General features: G+C 44.0%; 1 protein-coding gene across 3 annotated transcripts in view; it reads left to right on the top strand.

Moving 5' to 3' along the window:
• Positions 1-24,053, top strand: part of LOC124009864 (collagen alpha-1(XI) chain-like) — a 438,047-nt gene that overhangs the window by 263,676 nt on the left and 150,318 nt on the right. For all 3 annotated transcript variants that reach the window (XM_046322075.1, XM_046322074.1, XM_046322073.1), the window contains 3 exons: positions 10,273-10,437; positions 17,509-17,722; positions 20,396-20,558. In XM_046322075.1, the coding sequence (XP_046178031.1) occupies positions 10,273-10,437; positions 17,509-17,722; positions 20,396-20,558 (542 nt within the window). The remainder of the gene's footprint in view (positions 1-10,272; positions 10,438-17,508; positions 17,723-20,395; positions 20,559-24,053) is intronic.

Here is a 24,053-nt window from a genome sequence, read left to right on the forward strand (position 1 = left end):
CACCCTGTTCTGTCGTGTTTTGTGCCTTCATCAGACGCTGCGTGTGAGCAGGTGTCTCAGTCGACTACGGCCTGCCTACCCGGCGACCTGCAGTCTGTGGCCGCTTCTCCAGTTGTTTTCCCCTCTACAATTCTAGAGGATGTCAGTTATTCCGTTTTGAACATTATTAAACTCTGCTTCTGTTAAGTCGCTTTTGGGTCCTCTTTACCAGCATGACAGAAGGAACCGACCAAGGAATGGACCCAGCGACTTCAGACGCTCGTTACACTGCCGTCGAGTTCCAAGGAGCCATGCTCGGCAGACACGAGCAGGAATTGTCTGCTGCTCGCCATGCCGTGGAGAACCTGGCCGCTCAGGTTTCCGACCTCTCTGGACAGTTCCAGAGTCTACGTCTCGTGCCACCTGTTACTCCCTGGCCTGCCGAGCCTCCAGAACCCAGGGTTAATAACCCACCTTGCTACTCCGGGCAGCCCACTGAGTGCCGCTCCTTTCTCACGCAGTGTGAGATTGTGTTCTCTCTCCAACCCCACACATACTCTAGAGAGAGAGCTCGGGTTGCTTACGTCATTTCACTCCTTACTGGCCGGGCTCGAGAATGGGGCACAGCTATCTGGGAGGCAAGGGCTGATTGCTCTAACAGATTCCAGAACTTTAAAGAGGAGATGATTCGGGTTTTTGACCGTTCAGTTTTTGGTGAGGAGGCTTCTAGGGCCCTGGCTTCCTTATGCCAAGGTGAACGGTCCATAACGGATTATTCCATTGAGTTTCGCACTCTTGCTGCCTCTAGTGAGTGGAACGAGCCGGCGCTGCTCGCTCGTTTTCTGGAGGGACTCCACGCAGCGGTTAAGGATGAGATTCTTTCCCGGGAGGTTCCTTCAGATGTGGACTCTTTGATTGCTCTCGCCATCCGCATAGAACGACGGGTAGATCTTCGTCACCGGGCTCGTGGAAGAGAGCTCGCATCAACGGTGTTTCCCTGCTCCGCATCGCAACCATCTCCTCCTCTGGCTTTGAGACTGAGCCCATGCAGCTGGGAGGGATTCGCATCTCGAATAAGGAGAGGGAACAGAGGATCACCAACCGCCTGTGCCTCTATTGCGGAGTTGCTGGACATTTTGTTATTTCATGTCCAGTAAGAGGCCAGAGCCCATCAGTAAGCGGAGGGCTACTGGTGAGCGCTACTACTCAGGTCCCTTCATCTAGATCTTGTACTACTATGTCGGTCCATCTACGCTGGACCGGTTCGGGTGCTACATGCAGTGCTTTGATTGACTCTGGGGCTGAGGGTTGTTTCATGGACGAAGCATGGGCTCGGAAACATAACATTCCTTTCAGACCGTTAGACAGGCCTACGCCCATGTTTGCCTTAGATGGTAGTCATCTTCCCAGTATCAAGTTTGAGACACTACCTTAACTCTCACAGTATCTGGTAACCACAGTGAGACTATGTCTTTTTGATTTTCCGTTCACCGTTTACACCTGTTGTTTTGGGTCACCCCTGGCTTGTATGTCATAATCCTTCTATTAATTGGTCTAGTAATTCTATCCTATCCTGGAACGTTTCTTGTCATGTGAAGTGTTTAATGTCTGCCATCCCTCCCATTTCTTCTGTCCCTACTTCTCAGGAGGAACCTGGCGATTTGACAGGAGTGCCGGAGGAATATCATGATCTGCGCACGGTCTTCAGTCGGTCCCGAGCCAACTCCCTTCCTCCTCACCGGTCGTATGATTGTAGTATTGATCTCCTTCCGGGGACCACTCCTCCTCGAGGTAGACTATACTCTCTGTCGGCTCCCGAACGTAAGGCTCTCGAGGATTATTTGTCTGTGTCTTGACGCCGGCACCATAGTGCCTTCTTCCTCTCCGGCCGGGCGGGGTTCTTTTTGTTAAAAAGAAGGACGGTACTCTGCGCCCCTGCGTGATTATCGAGGGCTGAATGACATAACGGTTAAGAATCGTTATCCGCTCCCCTTATGTCATCAGCCTTCGAGATTCTGCAGGAGCCAGGTGCTTTACTAAGTTGGACCTTCGTAACGCTTACCATCTCGTGCGCATCAGAGAGGGGGACGAGTGGAAAACGGCGTTTAATACTCCGTTAGGGCATTTTGAGTACCGGGTTCTGCCGTTCGGGTCTCGCCAATGCGCCAGCTGTTTTTCAGGCATTAGTTAATGATGTTCTGAGAGACATGCTGAACATTTTTGTTTTTGTCTATCTTGACGATATCCTGATTTTTTCTCCGTCACTCGAGATTCATGTTCAGCACGTTCGACGTGTTCTACAGCGCCTTTTAGAGAATTGTCTCTACGTAAAGGCTGAGAAGTGCTCTTTTCATGTCTCCTCCGTTACTTTTCTCGGTTCTGTTATTTCCGCTGAAGGCATTCAGATGGATTCCGCTAAGGTCCAAGCTGTCAGTGATTGGCCCGTTCCAAGGTCACGTGTCGAGTTGCAGCGCTTTAGGTTTCGCTAATTTCTATCGGCGTTTCATTCGTAATTTCGGTCAAGTTGCTGCCCCTCTCACAGCTCTTACTTCTGTCAAGACGTGTTTTAAGTGGTCCGGTTCCGCCCAGGGAGCTTTTGATCTTCTAAAAGAACGTTTTACGTCCGCTCCTATCCTCGTTACTCCTGACGTCACTAGACAATTCATTGTCGAGGTTGACGCTTCAGAGGTAGGCGTGGGAGCCATTCTATCCCAGCGCTTCCAGTCTGACGATAAGGTTCATCCTTGCGCTTATTTTTCTCATCGCCTGTCGCCATCTGAGCGCAACTATGATGTGGGTAACCGTGAACTGCTCGCCATCCGCTTAGCCCTAGGCGAATGGCGACAGTGGTTGGAGGGGGCGACCGTTCCTTTTGTCGTTTGGACAGACCATAAGAACCTTGAGTACATCCGTTCTGCCAAACGACTTAATGCCCGTCAAGCTCGTTGGGCGTTGTTTTTCGCTCGTTTCGAGTTTGTGATTTCTTACCGTCCGGGTAGCAAGAACACCAAGCCTGATGCCTTATCCCGTCTGTTTAGTTCTTCTGTGGCTTCTACTGATCCCGAGGGGATTCTTCCTTATGGGCGTGTTGTCGGGTTAACAGTCTGGGGAATTGAAAGACAGGTTAAGCAAGCACTCACGCACACTGCGCCGCCGCGCTTGTCCTAGTAACCTCCTTTTCGTTCCTGTTTCCACTCGTCTGGCTGTTCTTCAGTGGGCTCACTCTGCCAAGTTAGCGGGTCATCCCGGTGTTCGAGGCACTCTTGCGTCTATTCGCCAGCGCTTTTGGTGGCCGACTCAGGAGCGTGACACGCGCCGTTTCGTGGCTGCCTGTTTGGACTGCGCGCAGACTAAGTCGGGTAACTCTCCTCCTGCCGGTCGTCTCAGACCGCTCCCATTCCTTCTCGACCATGGTCTCACATTGCCTTAGACTTCATTACCGGTCTGCCTTTGTCTGCGGGGAAGACTGTGATTCTGACGGTTGTCGATAGGTTCTCTAAGGCGGCACATTTCATTCCCCTCGCTAAACTTCCTTCCGCTAAGGAGACGGCACAAATCATTATTGAGAATGTATTCAGAATTCATGGCCTCCGTTAGACGCCGTTTCAGACAGAGGTCCGCAATTCACGTCACAGTTTTGGAGGGAGTTCTGTCGTTTGATTGGTGCGTCCGTCAGTCTCTCTTCCGGGTTTCATCCCCAGTCTAACGGTCAAGCAGAGAGGGCCAATCAGACGATTGGTCGCATACTACGCAGCCTTTCTTTCAGAAACCCTGCGTCTTGGGCAGAACAGCTCCCCTGGGCAGAATACGCTCACAATTCGCTTCCTTCGTCTGCTACCGGGTTATCTCCGTTTCAGAGTAGTCTGGGTTACCAGCCTCCTCTGTTCTCGTCCCAGCTTGCCGAGTCCAGCGTTCCCTCCGCTCAAGCGTTTGTCCAACGTTGTGAGCGCACCTGGAGGAGGGTGAGGTCTGCACTTTGCCGTTACAGGGCACAGACGGTGAGAGCCGCCAATAAACGCAGGATTAAGAGTCCAAGGTATTGTTGCGGCCAGAGAGTGTGGCTTTCCACTCGCAACCTTCCTCTTACGACAGCTTCTCGTAAGTTGACTCCGCGGTTCATTGGTCCGTTCCGTGTCTCCCAGGTCGTCAATCCTGTCGCTGTGCGACTGCTTCTTCCGCGACATCTTCGTCGCGTCCATCCTGTCTTCCATGTCTCCTGTGTTAAGCCCTTTCTTCGCACCCCCGTTCGTCTTCCCTCCCCCTCCCGTCCTTGTCGAGAGCGCACCTATTTACAAGGTACATAAAATTATGGACATGCGTTCTCGGGGACGGGGTCACCAATACCTAGTGGATTGGGAGGGTTACGGTCCTGAGGAGAGGAGTTGGGTTCCGTCTCGGGACGTGCTGGACCGTTCGCTCATCGATGATTTCCTCCGTTGCCGCCAGGATTCCTCCTCGAGTGCGCCAGGAGGCGCTCGGTGAGTGGGGGGTACTGTCATGTTTGTCATTTATTGTCATGTCTTGTCCCTGTGCTCCCCATGCTATTCGTTTCCCTCTGCTGGTCTTGTTTGGTTCTATCCTCTCTCTCCCCCTCCCTCTCTCACTCTCTCGCTCTCTCTTCTCTCTGTCGTTCCGTTCCTGCTCCCAGCTGTTCCTATTCCCCTAATCATCATTTAGTCTTCCCACACCTGTTCCCGATCCTTTCCCCTGATTAGATTCCCTATTTATTCCTTTGTAATCCGTTCCTGTTCCGTCGGTTCCTTATATTGTATATTCCATGCTGTGATTGCGTTTCGCCCTGTCCTGTCGTGTTTTTTGCCGTGATTGTGTATCACCCTGTTCTGTCGTGTTTTGTGCCTTCATCAGACGCTGCGTGTGAGCAGGTGTCTCAGTCGACTACGGCCTGCGCCTACCCGAAGCGACCTGCAGTCTGTGGCCGCTTCTCCAGTTGTTTTCCCCTCTACAATTCTAGAGGATGTCAGTTATTCCGTTTTGAACATTATTAAACTCTGCTTCTGTTAAGTCGCTTTTGGGTCCTCTTTTACCAGCATGACACCTATTCCCTATATAGTGCACTACTTTAGACCAGAGCCCTATGGGAACATATTCCCTATGACAGTGCACTACGTTTAACCAGAGCCCTATGGGAACATATTCCCTATGACAGTGCACTACGTTTGACCAGAGCCCTATGGGAACATATTCCCTATGACAGTGCACTACGTTTGACCAAAGCCCTATGGGACCCTATTCCCTATGACAGTGCACTACGTTTGACCAGAGCCCTATGGGACCCTATTCCCTATGACAGTGCACTACGTTTGACCAGAGCACTAATCTCTTTGACCCTTTACATGGGGCAGCAGGGTAGCCTAGTGGTTAGAGCGTTGGACTAGTAACCGGATTTTATTTAAAAAATAAAAGAAAATGGTGCACTATTCCCTATGTATATCTATTAGGCTGCTTTACATTCCCCATGATCATACTGTATATCTATTAGGCTGCTTTACATTCCCCATAATCATACTGTATATCTATTAGGCTGCTTTACATTCCCCATAATCATACTGTATATCTCTTTGACCCTCAGGGGAGGGTGGGATATATAAGAGAGTACCTCTTGTCTTTGCATCCAGTCAGTTTTTTCTAATTGAGAGAGAGAGGGGGGAGAGAGAGAGGGGAGAGAGAGAGAGAGAGAGAGAGAGAGAGAGAGGAGAGAGAGAGAGAGAGAGAGAGAGAGAGAGAGAGAGAGAGAGAGAGAGAGAGAGAGAGAGAGAGAGAGGTGAAGGAGGAAGGCCATCTGGTAAACACCTCACCAGGAGGATGAGGTCAGTATCTGGGTGAGTGAAGGACGAACAGCAGTCCTTCAGTTCCATTAATAGAAAAGGTTCTCAGCAGTGTTAAACTGCCATTAAAACCTCAACCTCACTATGTCAGACCCTCTCCAAAGTCCTAGTAATCAGCAACACTCTCTCTATCTATCTATTTTCCTTCCCTTCCTCTCCCCCAAGTCTCCCTCCCTCTCTCTCTCTCCCCCCAGTCTCTCTCTCTCTCCCCCCAGTCTCCCTCCCTGCCTCTCCCCCAACTCTCCCTCCCTCTCTCTCCCCCAGTCTCCCTCCCTCCCTTCCTCTCCCCCACTCTCCCTCCCTCCCTCCCTCTCTCTCCCCCACTCTTCCTCCCTCCTCTCTCCCCCCACTCTCCCTCCCTCCCTATCTCTCCCCCAGTCTCCCTCTCTCTTCGCCCACTCTCCCTCCCCCCTCCCTCCCTCCCTCCCTACCCCCACTCTCCCTCCCTCCCTATCTCTGCCCCCAGTCTCCCCTCTCTCTTCCCCCACTCTCCCTCCCTTCTTCTCCCCCACTCTCACTCCCTCCCTCTCTCTCCCCCACTCTCACTCTCTCTCACCCCAGTCTCCCTCCCTTCCTCTCCCCCACTCACCTCCCTCCCTCCCTCCCTCTCTCTCCCCCCAGTCTCCCTCCCTCGCTTCCTCTCCCCCACTCTCCCTCCCTCCCTCTCTCTCCCCCACTCTCCCTCCCTCCCTCTCTCCCCCCAGTCTCCCTCTCTCCCCCACTCTCCCTCCCTCCCTCCCTCCCTCTCTCTCCCCTAAGTCTCTGACCAGCAGTACTATGAGACCCATTGACTGACCCCTTACGTCTTTACTGCCCCACTGCGGAAGTTTCTCATAAAACCACTGTTGTTTTCACATGCCTTAAACTATGTAGGCAATAGGTGTGGTGAAACCTGTCAAAACCCCATCAGGTTTTCTTCAACTAAACATGTCTATTTGGGGTGGCAGGTAGCATAGTGGTTAGAGTGTTGGATCAGTAACCAGCAGGTAGCCTAGTGGTTAGAGTGTTGGGTCAGTAACCAGCAGGTAGCCTAGTGGTTAGAGTGTTGGGACGGCAGGTAGCCTAGTGGTTAGAGTGTTGGACTAGTAACCAGCAGGTGGCCTAGTGGTTAGAGTCTTGGGTCAGTAACCAGCAGGTAGCCTAGTGGTTAGAGTGATGGGTCAGTAACCAGCAGGTAGCCTAGTGGTTAGAGTCTTGGGTCAGTAACCAGCAGGTAGCCTAGTGGTTAGAGTCTTGGGTCAGTAACCAGCAGGTAGCCTAGTGGTTAGAGTCTTGGGTCAGTAACCAGCAGGTAGCCTAGTGGTTAGAGCGTTGGGTCAGTAACCCGCAGGTAGCCTAGTGGTTAGAGTGATGGGTCAGTAACCAGCAGGTAGCCTAGTGGTTAGAGTGTTGGGTCAGTAACCAGCAGGTAGCCTAGTGGTTAGAGTGTTGGGTCAGTAACCAGCAGGTAGCCTAGTGGTTAGAGTGTTGGACTAGTAACCAGCAGGTAGCCTAGTGGTTAGAGTGTTGGGTCAGTAACCAGCAGGTAGCCTAGTGGTTAGAGTGATGGGTCAGTAACCAGCAGGTAGCCTAGTGGTTAGAGTGTTGGGTCAGTAAACAGCAGGTATTCTAGTGGTTAGAGTGTTGGGACGGCAGGTAGCCTAGTGGTTAGAGTGTTGGGTCAGTAACCAGCAGGTATTCTAGTGGTTAGAGTGATGGGTCAGTAACCAGCAGGTAGCCTAGTGGTTAGAGTGTTGGGTCAGTAACCAGCAGGTATTCTAGTGGTTAGAGTGTTGGGTCAGTAACCAGCAGGTAGCCTAGTGGTTAGAGTGTTGGACTAGTAACCAGCAGGTAGCCTAGTGGTTAGAGTGTTGGGTCAGTAACCAGCAGGTATTCTAGTGGTTAGAGTGTTGGGTCAGTAACCAGCAGGTATTCTAGTGGTTAGAGTGTTGGGTCAGTAACCAGCAGGTAGCCTAGTGGTTAGTGTTGGGTCAGTAAACAGCAGGTATTCTAGTGGTTAGAGTGTTGGGACGGCAGGTAGCCTAGTGGTTAGAGTGTTGGGTCAGTAACCAGCAGGTATTCTAGTGGTTAGAGTGTTGGGTCAGTAACCAGCAGGTATTCTAGTGGTTAGAGTGTTGGGTCAGTAACCAGCAGGTAGCCTAGTGGTTAGAGTGTTGGGCCAGTAACCAGCAGGTAGCCTAGTGGTTAGTGTTGGGTCAGTAAACAGCAGGTATTCTAGTGGTTAGAGTGTTGGGACGGCAGGTAGCCTAGTGGTTAGAGTGTTGGGTCAGTAACCAGCAGGTATTCTAGTGGTTAGAGTGTTGGGTCAGTAACCAGCAGGTATTCTAGTGGTTAGAGTGATGGGTCAGTAATCAGCAGGTATTCTAGTGGTTAGAGTGTTGGGTCAGTAACCAGCAGGTATTCTAGTGGTTAGAGTGTTGGGTCAGTAACCAGCAGGTATTCTAGTGGTTAGAGTGTTGGGTCAGTAACCAGCAGGTATTCTAGTGGTTAGAGTGTTGGGACGGCAGGTAGCCTAGTGGTTAGAGTGTTGGGTCAGTAACCAGCAGGTATTCTAGTGGTTAGAGTGTTGGGTCAGTAACCAGCAGGTATTCTAGTGGTTAGAGTGTTGGGTCAGTAACCAGCAGGTATTCTAGTGGTTAGAGTGTTGGGACGGCAGGTAGCCTAGTGGTTAGAGTGTTGGGTCAGTAACCAGCAGGTATTCTAGTGGTTAGAGTGATGGGTCAGTAAACAGCAGGTAGCCTAGTGGTTAGAGTGTTGGGTCAGTAACCAGCAGGTATTCTAGTGGTTAGAGTGTTGGGTCAGTAACCAGCAGGTATTCTAGTGGTTAGAGTGTTGGGTCAGTAACCAGCAGGTATTCTAGTGGTTAGAGTGTTGGGACGGCAGGTAGCCTAGTGGTTAGAGTGTTGGGTCAGTAACCAGCAGGTATTCTAGTGGTTAGAGTGTTGGGTCAGTAACCAGCAGGTATTCTAGTGGTTAGAGTGTTGGGTCAGTAACCAGCAGGTATTCTAGTGGTTAGAGTGTTGGGACGGCAGGTAGCCTAGTGGTTAGAGTGTTGGGTCAGTAACCAGCAGGTATTCTAGTGGTTAGAGTGATGGGTCAGTAACCAGCAGGTATTCTAGTGGTTAGAGTGTTGGGTCAGTAACCAGCAGGTATTCTAGTGGTTAGAGTGTTGGGTCAGTAACCAGCAGGTAGCCTAGTGGTTAGAGTGTTGGGTCAGTAACCAGCAGGTAGCCTAGTGGTTAGAGTGTTGGGTCAGTAAACAGCAGGTAGCCTAGTGGTTAGAGTGTTGGGTCAGTAATAGAAAGGTTGCTAGATCAAATCCCCGAACTGACAACGTCAAAGAAATATGTCTTTCTGCCCCTGAACAAGGCAGTTAACCCACTGTTCCTAGGCCGTCATTGGAAATATGAATTTGTTCTTAACTGACTTGCCTGGTTAAATTAAACAATTAAAAAATTGAGTGTACCTTCTCTATTGCAATGTTAAAGTATAGTGATGACTCTGTGGTATACCACAGCCCATAGCATTACATGTAAGGGAATCTCTGTGCTTTTGCCCCCTGAGATTAAAAGGCAATTCAGCCACTTTTCAACCTTATACAGAAAGGTTGAAAAGTGCTGTACAGAAACCCAGCCTAAAACCCCAAACAGCAAGCAATGCAGGTGTAGACGCACAGTGGCTAGGAAAAAGCTCCCTAGAAAGGACAAAACCTAGGAAGAAACCTAGAGAGGAACCAGGCTATGTGGGGTGGCCAGTCCTCTTCTGGCTGTGCCGGGTGGAGATTATAACAGAACATGGCCAAGATGTTCAAATGTTCATAAATAACCAGCATAGTCAAATAATAATAATCACAGGCAGAACAGTTGAAACTGGGGCAGCAGCATTATCTCCAGCACCATGTGTGAAAACAATGCATTTCTATAATCTTTAAAAAAAACTTGTGATTTTCAAAACCTGCAACGAGTTTCTAACCAGAAGGAGGGTATTTTCCCTGCGAATCTCATAGTGTTTGAAAATCACTGTTTAAATGTTTATTTTTTTATTTTTTATGATGATGTCATCGAGTAGATCATTTTTTCCTTTCTGTTATTTTTTTCTCCCTTTCTACATAGTAAATGCTCAGTTTTCACATACGTAGACACGGGTATGTTGCTGGAGAGGATGACGTTGAAAAGTGGCGGAATTACCCTTTAAAGCTAGATCTACTATGTTAGATCAAAGATATTTTCAACTATATTATTAAATCAAATCAAATGTTATTGGTCACATACTAGCTTTAGGGTCTTTTAGGGTCTTGTGTTTTTATAAAAAAATTCCTATGTTTACTCTATGTACTCAATCGACAAACACAATATATTTGTTATACTGCTACCATTTGAATAAATGTTTACGCTTCTCTATCGCCCTGTGAAAATACTAAACACTTGTCCCTCTCCTCTCTTCACAGCTGACCCAGTGGATGTACTCAAGGCTCTGGACTTCCACAGCTCTCCGGATGGCGTCCGTAAAGTCACGGGCTTCTGCGCTCACCGGAGAGGATCTAAACCTGACATAGCCTTCCGCGTAGGAAAACAGGCGCAGATCAGCGCTCCCAGCATGCAACTCTTTCCAGGTGACCTAACCGCTCCCCCGTAGATCAGGGATGGGCTGATCCATTTTATTTTTTGCTGTTGCTAGGTAGAATAGTAGAGGTGCCATTTTAGAAATGTCGTTTTGCATCAGCAGTTTTTTCTCTTGTTTTATCCGTCACTCAATGTCAGCTAACAGTTTTTTAGATTGGTAAGTTTGTGTAGTGGTCAGCTATCTAAAGTTGTAGTCTCACACACACACACACGCACACACACACACACACACACACACACACACACACACACACACACACACACACACACACACACACACACACACACACACACACACACACACACACACACACACACACACACACACACACACACACACACACACACGAACACGCACACGGGCCCACGCACGCACGCACGCACGCACGCACACACACACACACACACACACACACACACACACACACACACACACACACACCATGAACACATATTTACCACTCTAGACCGTCCTCTTATTGCTCACACACAGACCAGGATTTATGCAGTGTGACATTTTGTCTCGTAAAGTGATGTTTTCTTCCGCTCTAGTGCTTTGGGACCCCAGACTAGCGCTACGCATTTGGCAGGAAGTTAACGGGTTTTCTTCTTCTTCGTCTCCTTTCTGACTGAAATCACACAGCACACTGAGTCATAGGGAGTGTCCCAAATGGCACCCTATTCCCTATGGGCCCTGGCGTCAAAAGTAGCGCACTACAATACATAGGGAATAGGGTACCATTTAGGAATGCCAGACTAGGAGGGAGACGAAGCAGAGGTCTGGTGACCAGCACTGGTGGGGTGCTTGATGTGAGAAATAATTTATTGTTTTAGGACAGAATCCATTTGGAGAGACAGAAAGCTCTTTCATGGTGTTTCCATAGTGGTACTATCCTAAACTGCTGACTGTGTACAAGTTCATACACAGTACTAAACAGGATTATAGGAGCGTGGTCATTAGTTGCAATGGTACTTCTAACCTGTTGATGACAGATATATTCAGTGATATTTATCAGTGCCATCCCTTCAAAATCAAATCACATTTTATTCATCACATACACGGTTTACATGCATGTGTAAAAGGTGAAATGCCCTTTGGTGTAATTGAGATATTTAATGTAGGAAAAGAGTACTGCAAATACCAAAGTATAGGGCCAATACCAGTGTGACCAGCAAAGCACCCCCATACCATCAAAACCAAAAATCAGAAATGTGAAATTACAGATTTCCACGGGTCAAATGTCCATTTCTTGGCCCTAAGCAAATCTCCTCTTCTTATTGGTGTCCTTTAGTAGTAGTTTCTTTGCAGCAAGTCGACCATGAAGACCTGATTCACACAGTCTCCTCTGGACAGTTGATGTTGAGATGTTTCTGTTACTTGAACTCTGTGAAGCATTTATTTTGGCTGCAATTTCAGAGGCTGGTAACTCTAATGAACGTATCCTCTGCAGCAGAGGTAACTCTGGGTCTTCCTTTCCTGTGGTGGTCCTCATGAGAGACAGGTAACTCTAATGAACTTATCCTCTGCAGCAGAGGTAACTCTGGGTCTTCCTTTCCTGTGGTGGTCCTCATGAGAGACAGGTAACTCTAATGAACTTATCCTCTGCAGCAGAGGTAACTCTGGGTCTTCCTTTCCTGTGGTGGTCCTCATGAGAGACAGGTAACTCTAATGAACTTATCCTCTGCAGCAGAGGTAACTCTGGGTCTTCCTTTCCTGTGGTGGTCCTCATGAGAGACAGGTAACTCTAATGAACTTATCCTCTGCAGCAGAGGTAACTCTGGGTCTTCCTTTCCTGTGGTGGTCCTCATGAGAGACAGGTAACTCTAATGAACTTATCCTCTGCAGCAGAGGTAACTCTGGGTCTTCCTTTCCTGTGGTGGTCCTCATGAGAACCAGTTTCATCATAGTGTTTGATGGTTTTTGCGACTGCACTTGAAGAAACTTGAAATGTTTAGGATTGACTGACCTTCATGTCTTAAAGTAATGACACAACACAACTGATTGGCTCAAACACATTAAGTGGGAAAGAAATTCCATAAATTAACGTTTAACAATGCACACCTGTTAATTGAAATGCATTCCAGGTGACTAACACATGAAGCTGGTTGAGAGAATGCCAAGAGTGTCATCAAGGCAAAGGGTGACTACCTTGAAGAATCTCAAATATAAAATATGTTGATTTGTTTAATACTTTTGGTTACTACATGATTCCATACAGTATGTGTTATTTCATTGTTTTGATGTCCTCACTATTATTCTACAATGTTAGTTAATTACTGTTAAGAAAATGTTTAAATATAGAAAAACCCTTGAATGAGTAGGTGTGTCCAATCTTTTGACTGGTACTGTATATACAGGTTGAAGTCGGAAGTTTACATACACTTAGGTTGGAGTCATTAAAACTCGTTTTTCAACCACTCCACACATTTCTTGTTAACAAACTATAGTTTTGGCAAGTCCGTTAGGACATCTACGTTGTGCATGACACAAGTCATTTATCCAATAATTGTTTACAGGCAGATTATTTCACTTATAATTCACTGTATCACAATTCCAGTGGGTCAGAAGTTTACATACACTAAGTTGACTGTGCATTTAAACAGCTTGGAAAATTCCAGAAAAATATGGCATGGCTTTAGAAGCTTCTTATAGGCTAATTTACATCCTATTATTATTAATTGGAGGTTTACCTCTGTATTTCAAGGCCTACCTTCAAACTCAGTGCCTCTTTGCTTGACATCATGGGAAAATGAAAAGAAATTAGCCAAGACCTCAGGAAATAAATTGTAGACCTCCACAAGTCTGGTTCATCCATGGGAGAAGTGTCCAAATGCTTGTACAAACAATAGTACGCAAGTATAAACACCATGGGACCACGAAGCCGTCATACCACTCAGGAAGGAGATGTTCTGTCTCGTAGAGATGAACGTACTTTGGTGTGAAAAGTCCAAATCAATCCCAGAACAACAGCAAAGGACCTTGTGAAGATGCTGGAGGAAACAGGTACAAAAGTATCTATATCCACAGTAAAACGAGTCCTATATGTACATATCCTGAAAGGCCGCTCAGCAAGGAAGAAGCTACTGCTCCAAAACCACCATAAACAAGCCAGACTACGGTTTGCAACTGCACATGGGACAAAGATTGTACTTTTTGGAGAAATGTTCTTTGGTCTGATGAAACAAAAATAGAAGTGTTTGGCCATAATGACAATCATTGTGCTTGGAGGAAATAGGGGAAGGGTTGTAAGCCGAAGAACACCATCCCAACCGTGAAGCACGGGGGTGGCAGCATCATGTTGTGGGGGTTCATTGTTGCAGGAGGGACTGGTGCACTTCAAACAATAGATGGCATCATGAGGGGGGAAAATTATGTCGATATATTGAAGCAACATCTCAAGACATTAGTCAGGAAGTTAAAGCTTGGTCGCAAATGGCTCTTTCAAATGGACAATGTCCCCAAGCAAACTTCCAAATTTGTGGCAAAATGTCTTAAGGACAACAAAGTCAAGGTATTGGAGTGGCCATCACAAAGCCCTGGCCTCACTCCTGTAGAAAATGTGTGGGCAGAACTGAAAAAGTGTGTGTGAGCAAGGAGGCCTACAAACCTGTCTCAGTTACACCAGCTCTGTCATGAGGAATGGGACAAGAATCACCGAACTTATTTTGGGAAGGTTGTGGAATGCTACCTGAAATGTTTGACCCAAGTTAAATAATTTAAAGGCAATGCTACCAAATACTAATTGAGTGTATGTAAACTTCTGACCCACTGGGAATTTGATGAAAGAAATCAAATCTGAAATAAATCATTCTCTCTACTATTATTCTGACATTTCAAATTCTTAGAATAAATTGATAATCAGAACTGACCTAAGACAGGGCTTTTTTACTAGGATTTAATTTCCGGAATTGTGAAAAACTGAGTTTAAATGTAATTGGCTAAGGTGTATGTAAACTTCCGACTTCAACTGTATATAGTATACAGGATTCTGTGCCATTGTTCGATGCCTTTGCCAGCTATAAAACAAAATGGCAGAAATATGTTGAAAACAGTTACTGCAGCATTTATTTAGCTATGTGATAATAATTGGCTATTTTTATTCACAAATGCGAGTGAATGCCACTAGTGCCAAAATCTAAAAGGGTGTTAATTTTAGGACCTGCTCGTGTGCCCTCTTTCTGGTTGAAAAAGATCGACAGTTTTAAGATGCTAGTTGCCTACTTGCCCCGTAATAGTAAGATACGGTACAATATTCAACTTCACTAGGAACAGATGCTTGTTAAAGTCATTTTACCAGTGAGTGAGTGTTGGTTCTTTGTCAAATTGGCCAGACAGCAAAGGGGGGAAAAAATCAAGGCAGAAAATAGCCGGAGATTACATTAACAATGAGATTTTCTGTGATTATTTGCCGAAAATATTTTCTTGAAGCCTTACTGGTATTAAAGACTGGAAATTTCTGTCACATATAGGATTGAATGGAATGGGTGGAGTGGAGTATCCCATGGGAATGGGTGGAGTGGAGTATCCCATGGGATTGGGTGGAGTGGAGTATCCCATGGGAATGGGTGGAGTGGAGTATCCCATGGGAATGGGTGGAGTGGAGTATCCCATGGGAATGGGTGGAGTGGAGTATCCCATGGGAATGGGTGGAGTGGAGTATCCCATGGGATTGGTAATGGTAGCATTCTGCCATAGAGCGCTCTGTCTGAGGAGAACATTTCAGCTATTATGACTTCACCAGTAGCCAATTATTATGTTTTCGTCTTTAAACTCTATTAAAAGGGCTTTAGGTAGGAAGTAGGACCCCCCCCTATCTGAGATAGCTACTGCAGCCCTCATCCTCCACATGCAACACTTGTTCTGCCAGTCACATTCTGTTAAAGGTCCCCAAAGCACACACATCCCTGGGTCGCTCCTCTTTTCAGTCCGCTGCAGCCAGCAACTGGAACGAGCTGCAACAAACACTCAAACTGGACAGTTTTATCTCCATCTCTTCATTCGAAGACTCAATCGTGGACACTCTTACTGACAGTTGTGGCTGCTTTGTATGATGTATTGTTGTCTCTACCTTCTTTGCTCTTTGTGCTGTTGTCTGTGCCAAATTATGTTTGTACCATGTTTTGTGCTGCTACCATATTGTCCTGCTGCCATGCTGTTGTCATGTTGTGTTGCTACCATGCTGTGTTGTCATTTGTTGCTGCCATGTTGTGTTGCTGTCTTAGGTCTCTCTTTATGTAGTGTTGTCTCTCTTGTCGTGATGTGTGTATTGTCCTATATTTATGTAGTGTTGTGTTGTCTCTCTTGTCGTGATGTGTGTATTGTCCTATATTTATGTAGTGTTGTCTCTCTTGTCGTGATGTGTGTATTGTCCTATATTTATGTAGTGTAGTGTTGTCTCTCTTGTCGTGATGTGTGTATTGTCCTATATTTATGTAGTGTAGTGTTGTCTCTCTTGTCGTGATGTGTGTATTGTCCTATATTTATGTAGTGTTGTGTTGTCTCTCTTGTCGTGATGTGTGTATTGTCCTATATTTATGTAGTGTTGTGTTGTCTCTCTTGTCGTGATGTGTGTATTGTCCTATATTTATGTAGTGTTGTGTTGTCTCTCTTGACGTGATGTGTGTATTGTCCTATATTTATGTAGTGTTGTCTCTCTTGTCGTGATGTGTGTATTGTCCTATATTTTTATTTTATTTGTCATTTTTAACCCCAGCCCCCGCAGGAGGCCTTTCTGCCTGTTAGGTCGTCACCGTTATTAGGTCGTCACCGTTGTTAGGTCGTCACCGTTGTTAGGTCGTCACCGTTGTTAGGTCGTCACCGTTGTTAGGTCGTCACCGTTGTTAGGTCGTCACCGTAAATAATCATTTGTTCTTATCTGACTTGCCTAGTTAAATAAAGGTTAAATAAAGGTGACATAAATTCTAAAATAAATATTGGGATGGTTGAAGAACTACATTTGTTAGGAATGTTATCTTTCACACGTCTTGTAAAATGGATGTGCGATTAGATCACTTCTGACTCTTTCAAGATTAGCCAGCTGTTGTTATAAATTATAAATGATTAAAGTACCCGGCAACAAAGGTCACATTTAAACTCGGGGGTTAAGTTATTTTTATCTAATATATGGGATACAATTAAAGGCACAATCTGTCATTTTAACAGCCTTACCCTTCCACTTTGTCTGGTAGCCTAAAGGATGTAGCTGGGGTAAAATAACCCCTGTCAAGTAAGTAGACAAATGGATGAAAGAGCTAGCAGTCCCATGAGATGGACATGATCATTTAATTATCTCAAGGATGGGTGGGAAAAAGGCCTTGAATTCTGTTATTGTTGATGTACTGTATATTATCAGGAAGTCTCCCAGAATATATGATGATGTCATATTACCGCATCCACCTCGAACCATTCTAACTCTTCTGAGCTAAATGATGTCATATTACTGAGTCCACCGATATAGTCTGTGATGACAAGTTCAAAACAACTGAGAACTCTGGGGGAAAAAAATACTCTGCCTGGGAAAAATCTATTTAAACGGTCATCCTACTCGAAATTTCAACTCGGGAATTTCTAGAGCTCTGACTTTCCGACTTGAAAATCCCCGACGTCATGATTTTAACTCGTATTATTCAGAGTTCCCCGTTGTTTTGAACACGGCATGACACTTCTGTGTATAATGATGTCATTTTACCACGTCCACATTTAACCTCTTTTAACGATCCTGTGTTTGATGATGTCATATTACCGCGCCCACCTCTAAACTCTCTATATCTTCTGTCTATCATGACGTCATATTGCAAAGCTACTGTAGCTAACCTGTCCTACCTATTCCGGTAGGGTGTTCCCAGAGGACTTCTCAGGAAGTCTCTCAGCATGTACGATGATGTCATATTACTGCGCCCACCTCTAATCTAACTCTTCTACTATCTTCTCTTCTGACCCCGACACATTGATGATTATCGAGGAGTTGGACAATGTAACAGCTAATTGGGTATCCAAATAAACAGAACCAATCAAATATGATTATTTATTTTAATTTTTTATTTTTTTCCCCTCTCACCAGGAGGAGTGTTCCCAGAGGACTTCTCAGTGATGTTCACCATCAAGCCCAAGGCAGGCAGCCAGTCTTTCCTGCTGTCTGTGTATAACGAGCAGGGGGTCCAGCAGCTGGGTGTGGAGGTGGGACGCTCCCCGGTCTTCCTGTATGAAGACCAACATGGAAAACCTTCCCCAGAGGATTATCCACTGTTCAGATCCATCAACCTCGCTGACGGCCAGTAAGTGATGACTGAGACACCTGAGAACTCATCACTACTCTATCACAAAGCAAGGCCTTTTCTGTTACGGACAAGGTTTGGGTTCAGGGAAGGTTAGGCGCTGTTTGATTAGCTTAAGGGTTACTATTTCCTGTGGCAAATAACTGAAGTTTGACTTTTCACTAAGCCGTGATGTTATACAAGGAGTACTGTACATTTGTAACCCACGGGATATGAACCCGCATCTCCCTCTTTGTCTTAGACAAAGAGGAAATTCTCTCTTGGGTCGAAGGCAGAAACTAGTTGTGAAGTTCGTCATGTGACCATGACTGACTCATGTGTTCTGGGGGTCTATGAGAGGGTCTGTGGACTTACCGCGTTCTTACTGTTGTTACACTCCACACGTGTCATGTTTAACAAGATGGCCGACCAGATCTGAGTCTCTGTATTTAAGGCTTCTCAGCAGACCCAAGCAAAGCACTGAAAATGAACAATTATTCGATTTATATACTTCATTGTTTAGTGATTGATACCATAAGGAATATAACTGCGAGATGGCTGTCTTTTGAATTGCCCAATTATTTATTTGGCAGCATTTTGGTGACAGTCTGTTTTTGCCAAATTATTTACAGCTGTCTGCACTGCAATAAACCATCGAAATAACAGAGCTTCATAAATTACTTAACTTTAAAATGAATATTCTGACAGTGAGGTCTTTGCTAATATGAAACGTTATGCGAAAATGTGTCTGGAGCAATTGTCTACAGCAAAATGAAACGTAGCATTGGTATGTATCTGTCTTCCAGACCTTAAAGTAAAGTAGAGTGAGTTTTATAGTTTTAGTCTTTATCTAGCTAGTACTCTTTCTGAGAAGAACAAATTATCTTCATCAAGACCAACCTAGTTTTCACCTTTCTTGGCATCTCTCTGACATCTCTTGCTACACCAGACTGTAGATTATCTCTGACTACTCCAGACTGTAGATAATCTCTGACTACTCCAGACTGTAGATAATCACTGACTACACCAGACTGTAGATAATCTCTGACTACACCAGACTGTAGATAATCTCTGACTACTCCAGACTGTAGATAATCTCTGACTACTCCAGACTGTAGATAATATCTGACTACTCCAGACTGTAGATAATCTCTGACTACTCCAGACTGTAGATGATATCTGACTACACCAGACTGTAGATTATCTCTGACTACTCCATACTATAGATTGTCTCTGACTACTCCAGACTGTAGATAATCTCTGACTAATCCAGACTGTAGATATCTCTGACTACTCCAGACTGTAGATAATCTCTTACTACTCCAGACTGTAGATTATCTCTGACTACTCCAGACTGTAGATAATCTCTGACTACTCCAGACTGTAGATAATCTCTGACTACTCCAGACTGTAGATGATATCTGACTACACCAGACTGTAGATTATCTCTGACTACTCCATACTATAGATTGTCTCTGACTACCACAGACTGTAGATTATCTCTGACTACACCAGACTGTAGATTATCTCTGACTACTCCAGACTGTAGATAATCTCTGACTACTCCAGACTGTAGATAATCTCTGACTACTCCAGACTGTAGATAATCTCTGACTACACCAGACTGTAGATAATCTCTGACTACTCCAGACTGTAGATAATCTCTGACTACTCCAGACTGTAGATAATCTCTGACTACTCCAGACTGTAGATAATCTCTGACTACTCCAGACTGTAGATAATCTCTTACTACTCCAGACTGTAGATAATCTCTGACTACACCAGACTGTAGATAATCTCTGACTACTCCAGACTGTAGATAATCTCTGACTACTCCAGACTGTAGATGATATCTGACTATACCAGACTGTAGATTATCTCTGACAACTCCAGACTGTAGATTCTCTGACTACTCCAGACTGTTGATTATCTCTGACTACTCCATACTATAGATTGTCTCTGACTACCACAGACTGTAGATTATCTCTGACTACACCAGACTGTAGATTATCTCTGACTACACCAGACTGTAGATTATCTCTGACTACTCCAGACTGTAGATTATCTCTGACTACACCAGACTGTAGATAATCTCTGACTACTCCAGATTGTAGATAATCTCTGACTACTCCAGACTGTAGATAATCTCTGACTACTCCAGACTGTAGATAATCTCTGACTACTCCAGACTGTAGATAATCTCTGACTACTCCAGACTGTAGATAATCTCTGACTACTCCAGACTGTAGATAATCTCTGACTACTCCAGACTGTAGATAATCTCTGACTACTCCAGACTGTAGATAATCTCTGACTACTCCAGACTGTAGATAATCTCTGACTACTCCAGACTGTAGATAATCTCTGACTACTCCAGACTGTAGATAATCTCTGACTACTCCAGACTGTAGATAATCTCTTACTACTCCAGACTGTAGATAATCTCTGACTACACCAGACTGTAGATTATCTCTGACTACTCCAGACTGTAGATAATCTCTGACTACTCCAGACTGTAGATAATCTCTGACTACTCCAGACTGTAGATAATCTCTGACTACTCCAGACTGTAGATAATCTCAACTCAGGTTGTAGTGTTCAACAAGCAACAAATACACTTCATACGTTTCACGTTTCTCCCCAAATCTCTCAGGTTTCTTTAACCCACTTTAACCCTCCTCTGTCCGTGTGTAGATGGCATCGCGTGGCCATCAGTGTGGAGAAGAAGAGTGTGACCATCATTGTGGATTGTAAGAAGAAGCTGAGCAGGCCACTGAAGAGGAGCGACGGGGCGGCCATCAACACTGACGGCATCACCGTGTTCGGAACCAGGATTCTGGACGAAGAGGTCTTTGAGGTAAGGACGATGACCATTGCATGCTATGACGCTGTATTCGGTGGCCATTTTGCGGCACAACGTCTAAACGCTCTGTGGTTTTATATTTGGTATGTTTTACAATGATTCTTGAATGTATTCCTTCGTGGGACAGGTCTTTGAGGTAAAGAGGACATTGGCCATTGCTCTTCTGGGGATATTATGTATGTACCTATGGTATGCAATACATGTTGGATTGATGCCTTATTGGGACAGGTCTCTCTTGTAAAATAGAGTTTATCAGCTATGTAAAATAGAGTTTATCAGCTATGTAAAATAGAGCTATGTAAAGTAGAGTTTATCAGCTATGTAAAATAGAGTTTATCAGCTATGTAAAATAGAGTTTATCAGCTATGTAAAATAGATTGTATCAGCTATGTAAAATAGAGTTTATCAGCTATGTAAAATAGAGTTTATCAGCTATGTAAAATAGATTGTATCAGCTATGTAAAATAGAGTTTATCAGCTATGTAAAATAGAGTTTATCAGATATGTAAAATAGAGTTTATCAGCTATGTAAAATAGAGTTTATCAGCTATGTAAAATAGAGTTTATCAGCTATGTAAAATAGAGTTTATCAGCTATGTAAAATAGAGTTTATCAGCTATGTAAAGTAGAGTTTATCAGCTATGTAAAGTAGAGTTTATCAGCTATGTAAAATAGAGTTTATCAGCTATGTAAAATAGTTTATCAGCTATGTAAAATAGAGTTTATCAGCTATGTAAAGTAGAGTTTATCAGCTATGTAAAATAGAGTTTATCAGCTATGTAAAGTAGAGTTTATCAGATATGTAAAGTAGAGTTTATCAGCTATGTAAAATAGAGTTTATCAGCTATGTAAAATAGAGTTTATCAGCTATGTAAAATAGAGTTTATCAGCTATGTAAAATAGAGTTTATCAGCTATGTAAAATAGAGTTTATCAGCTATGTAAAATAGAGTTTATCAGCTATGTAAAGTAGAGTTTATCAGCTATGTAAAGTAGATTGGATCAGATATGTAAAGTAGAGTTTATCAGATATGTAAAGTAGAGTTTATCAGCTATGTAAAGTAGATTGGATCAGCTATGTAAAATAGAGTTTATCAGCTATGTAAAGTAGATTGGATCAGCTATGTAAAATAGAGTTTATCAGCTATGTAAAGTAGATTGGATCAGCTATGTAAAGTAGAGTTTATCAGCTATGTAAAGTAGATTGGATCAGCTATGTAAAGTAGAGTTTATCATCTATGTAAAGTAGATTGGATCAGCTATGTAAAGTAGAGTTTATCATCTATGTAAAGTAGATTGGATCAGCTATGTAAAGTAGAGTTTATCATCTATGTAAAGTAGATTGGATCAGCTATGTAAAGTAGATTGGATCAGCTATGTAAAGTAGAGTTTATCATCTATGTAAAGTAGATTGGATCAGCTATGTAAAGTAGAGTTTATCATCTATGTAAAGTAGATTGGATCAGCTATGTAAAATAGAGTTTAGCAGATATGTAAAGTAGATTGGATCAGCTATGTAAAATAGAGTTTAGCAGATATGTAAAGTAGATTGGATCAGCTATGTAAAATAGAGTTTAGCAGATATGTAAAGTAGATTGGATCAGCTATGTAAAATAGAGTTTAGCAGATATGTAAAGTAGATTGGATCAGCTATGTAAAATAGAGTTTAGCAGATATGTAAAGTAGATTGGATCAGCTATGTAAAATAGAGTTTATCAGCTATGTAAAATAGAGTTTATCAGCTATGTAAAGTAGAGTTTATCAGCTATGTAAAATAGAGTTTATCAGCTATGTAAAGTAGAGTTTATCAGCTATGTAAAATAGAGTTTATCAGCTATGTAAAGTAGAGTTTATCAGCTATGTAAAATAGAGTTTATCAGCTATGTAAAATAGAGTTTATCAGCTATGTAAAATAGAGTTTATCAGCTATGTAAAATAGAGTTTATCAGCTATGTAAAATAGAGTTTATCAGCTATGTAAAATAGAGTTTATCAGCTATGTAAAGTAGAGTTTATCAGCTATGTAAAATAGAGTTTATCAGCTATGTAAAATAGAGTTTATCAGCTATGTAAAATAGAGTTTATCAGCTATGTAAAATAGAGTTTATCAGCTATGTAAAATAGAGTTCATCAGCTATGTAAAGTAGAGTTTATCAGCTATGTAAAGTAGAGTTTATCAGCTATGTAAAGTAGAGTTTATCAGCTATGTAAAATAGATTGGATCACCTTTGTACATAAAGGATCGATTATCTGTTTCTCTTGATCTTGACAAGAGAATTTCATGTTTAAAAAATATATATATATTTCTACCTTTATTTAAAACACAAGTTAGATAAGAACATATTCTTATTTACGAAGACGTCCTACCCTAGACTCCACATTAGCTTCATTCTCAAGTACAGATGAGGTGTTGTCTGTGGTGACAACCACAGAATCCAGTGCTGTTGAATTTTTTCTCAACCATTTGGACAGATTCTGTTTTATAACAGGTCTCAGTGATACCAGCATGCATTGGAGCCTACTGGCAGTGAGTAATGCTAGTGGTCATAAAGTTAATTGTGTCTTCAGAAAACAGTTTATTTATTTGCCCTTTTCATACGATTCTTTCATACATGGTGAACAGTTTTATAGACCATATAACAGGAGTACTTGGCTTTCTGCGCCTTGGTAGAGCCCTGGACGGTGTTAAGGGAAAATGGCAGTTGTGTGTGTGACTTCAACATGGCAGTTGTGTGTGTGACTTCAACATGGCAGTTGTGTGTGACTTCAACATGGCAGTTGTGTGTGACTTCAACATGGCAGTTGTGTGTGACTTCAACATGGCAGTTGTGTGAGTGACTTCAACATGGCAGTTGTGTGTGTGACTTCAACATGGCAGTTGTGTGTGTGACTTCAACATGGCAGTTGTGTGTGTGACTTCAACATGGCAGTTGTGTGAGTGACTTCAACATGGCAGTTGTGTGTGTGACTTCAACATGGCAGTTGTGTGTGTGACTTCAACATGGCAGTTGTGTGTGTGACTTCAACATGGCAGTTGTGTGTGTGACTTCAACATGGCAGTTGTGTGTGTGACTTCAACATGCCAGTTGTGTGTGTGACTTCAACATGGCAGTTGTGTGTGTGACTTCAACATGGCAGTTGTGTGTGTGACTTCAACATGGCAGTTGTGTGTGTGACTTCAACATGGCAGTTGTGTGTTACTTTTTTCCCCCCTTAATAAAGAGGAGAAGAAATCTGACAAACAGTCTGCATGGGAGTCTTAATTAAATAGGACCGTTATACGAGGGAGCATAAGGATAGCTTCTATAACTTATATTTTTAACTTTTTTGTTGATATGGGGGGTTGTTTGTGACGTGTGACGTAGCTGTCCGTGAGTTTCTGTTTCCTCGTTTTGAGTCATCGCAGGACCAGGATTATGGGGTAAGGGGGGGTGGGGGGAAATTCATGCGGTGCAAAACATCAGAAAGTCAAGAAATAGGAATTCTGAATT

This window comes from Oncorhynchus gorbuscha, linkage group LG22 (genome assembly GCF_021184085.1).
Source record: "Oncorhynchus gorbuscha isolate QuinsamMale2020 ecotype Even-year linkage group LG22, OgorEven_v1.0, whole genome shotgun sequence".
NCBI lineage: Eukaryota > Metazoa > Chordata > Actinopteri > Salmoniformes > Salmonidae > Oncorhynchus > Oncorhynchus gorbuscha.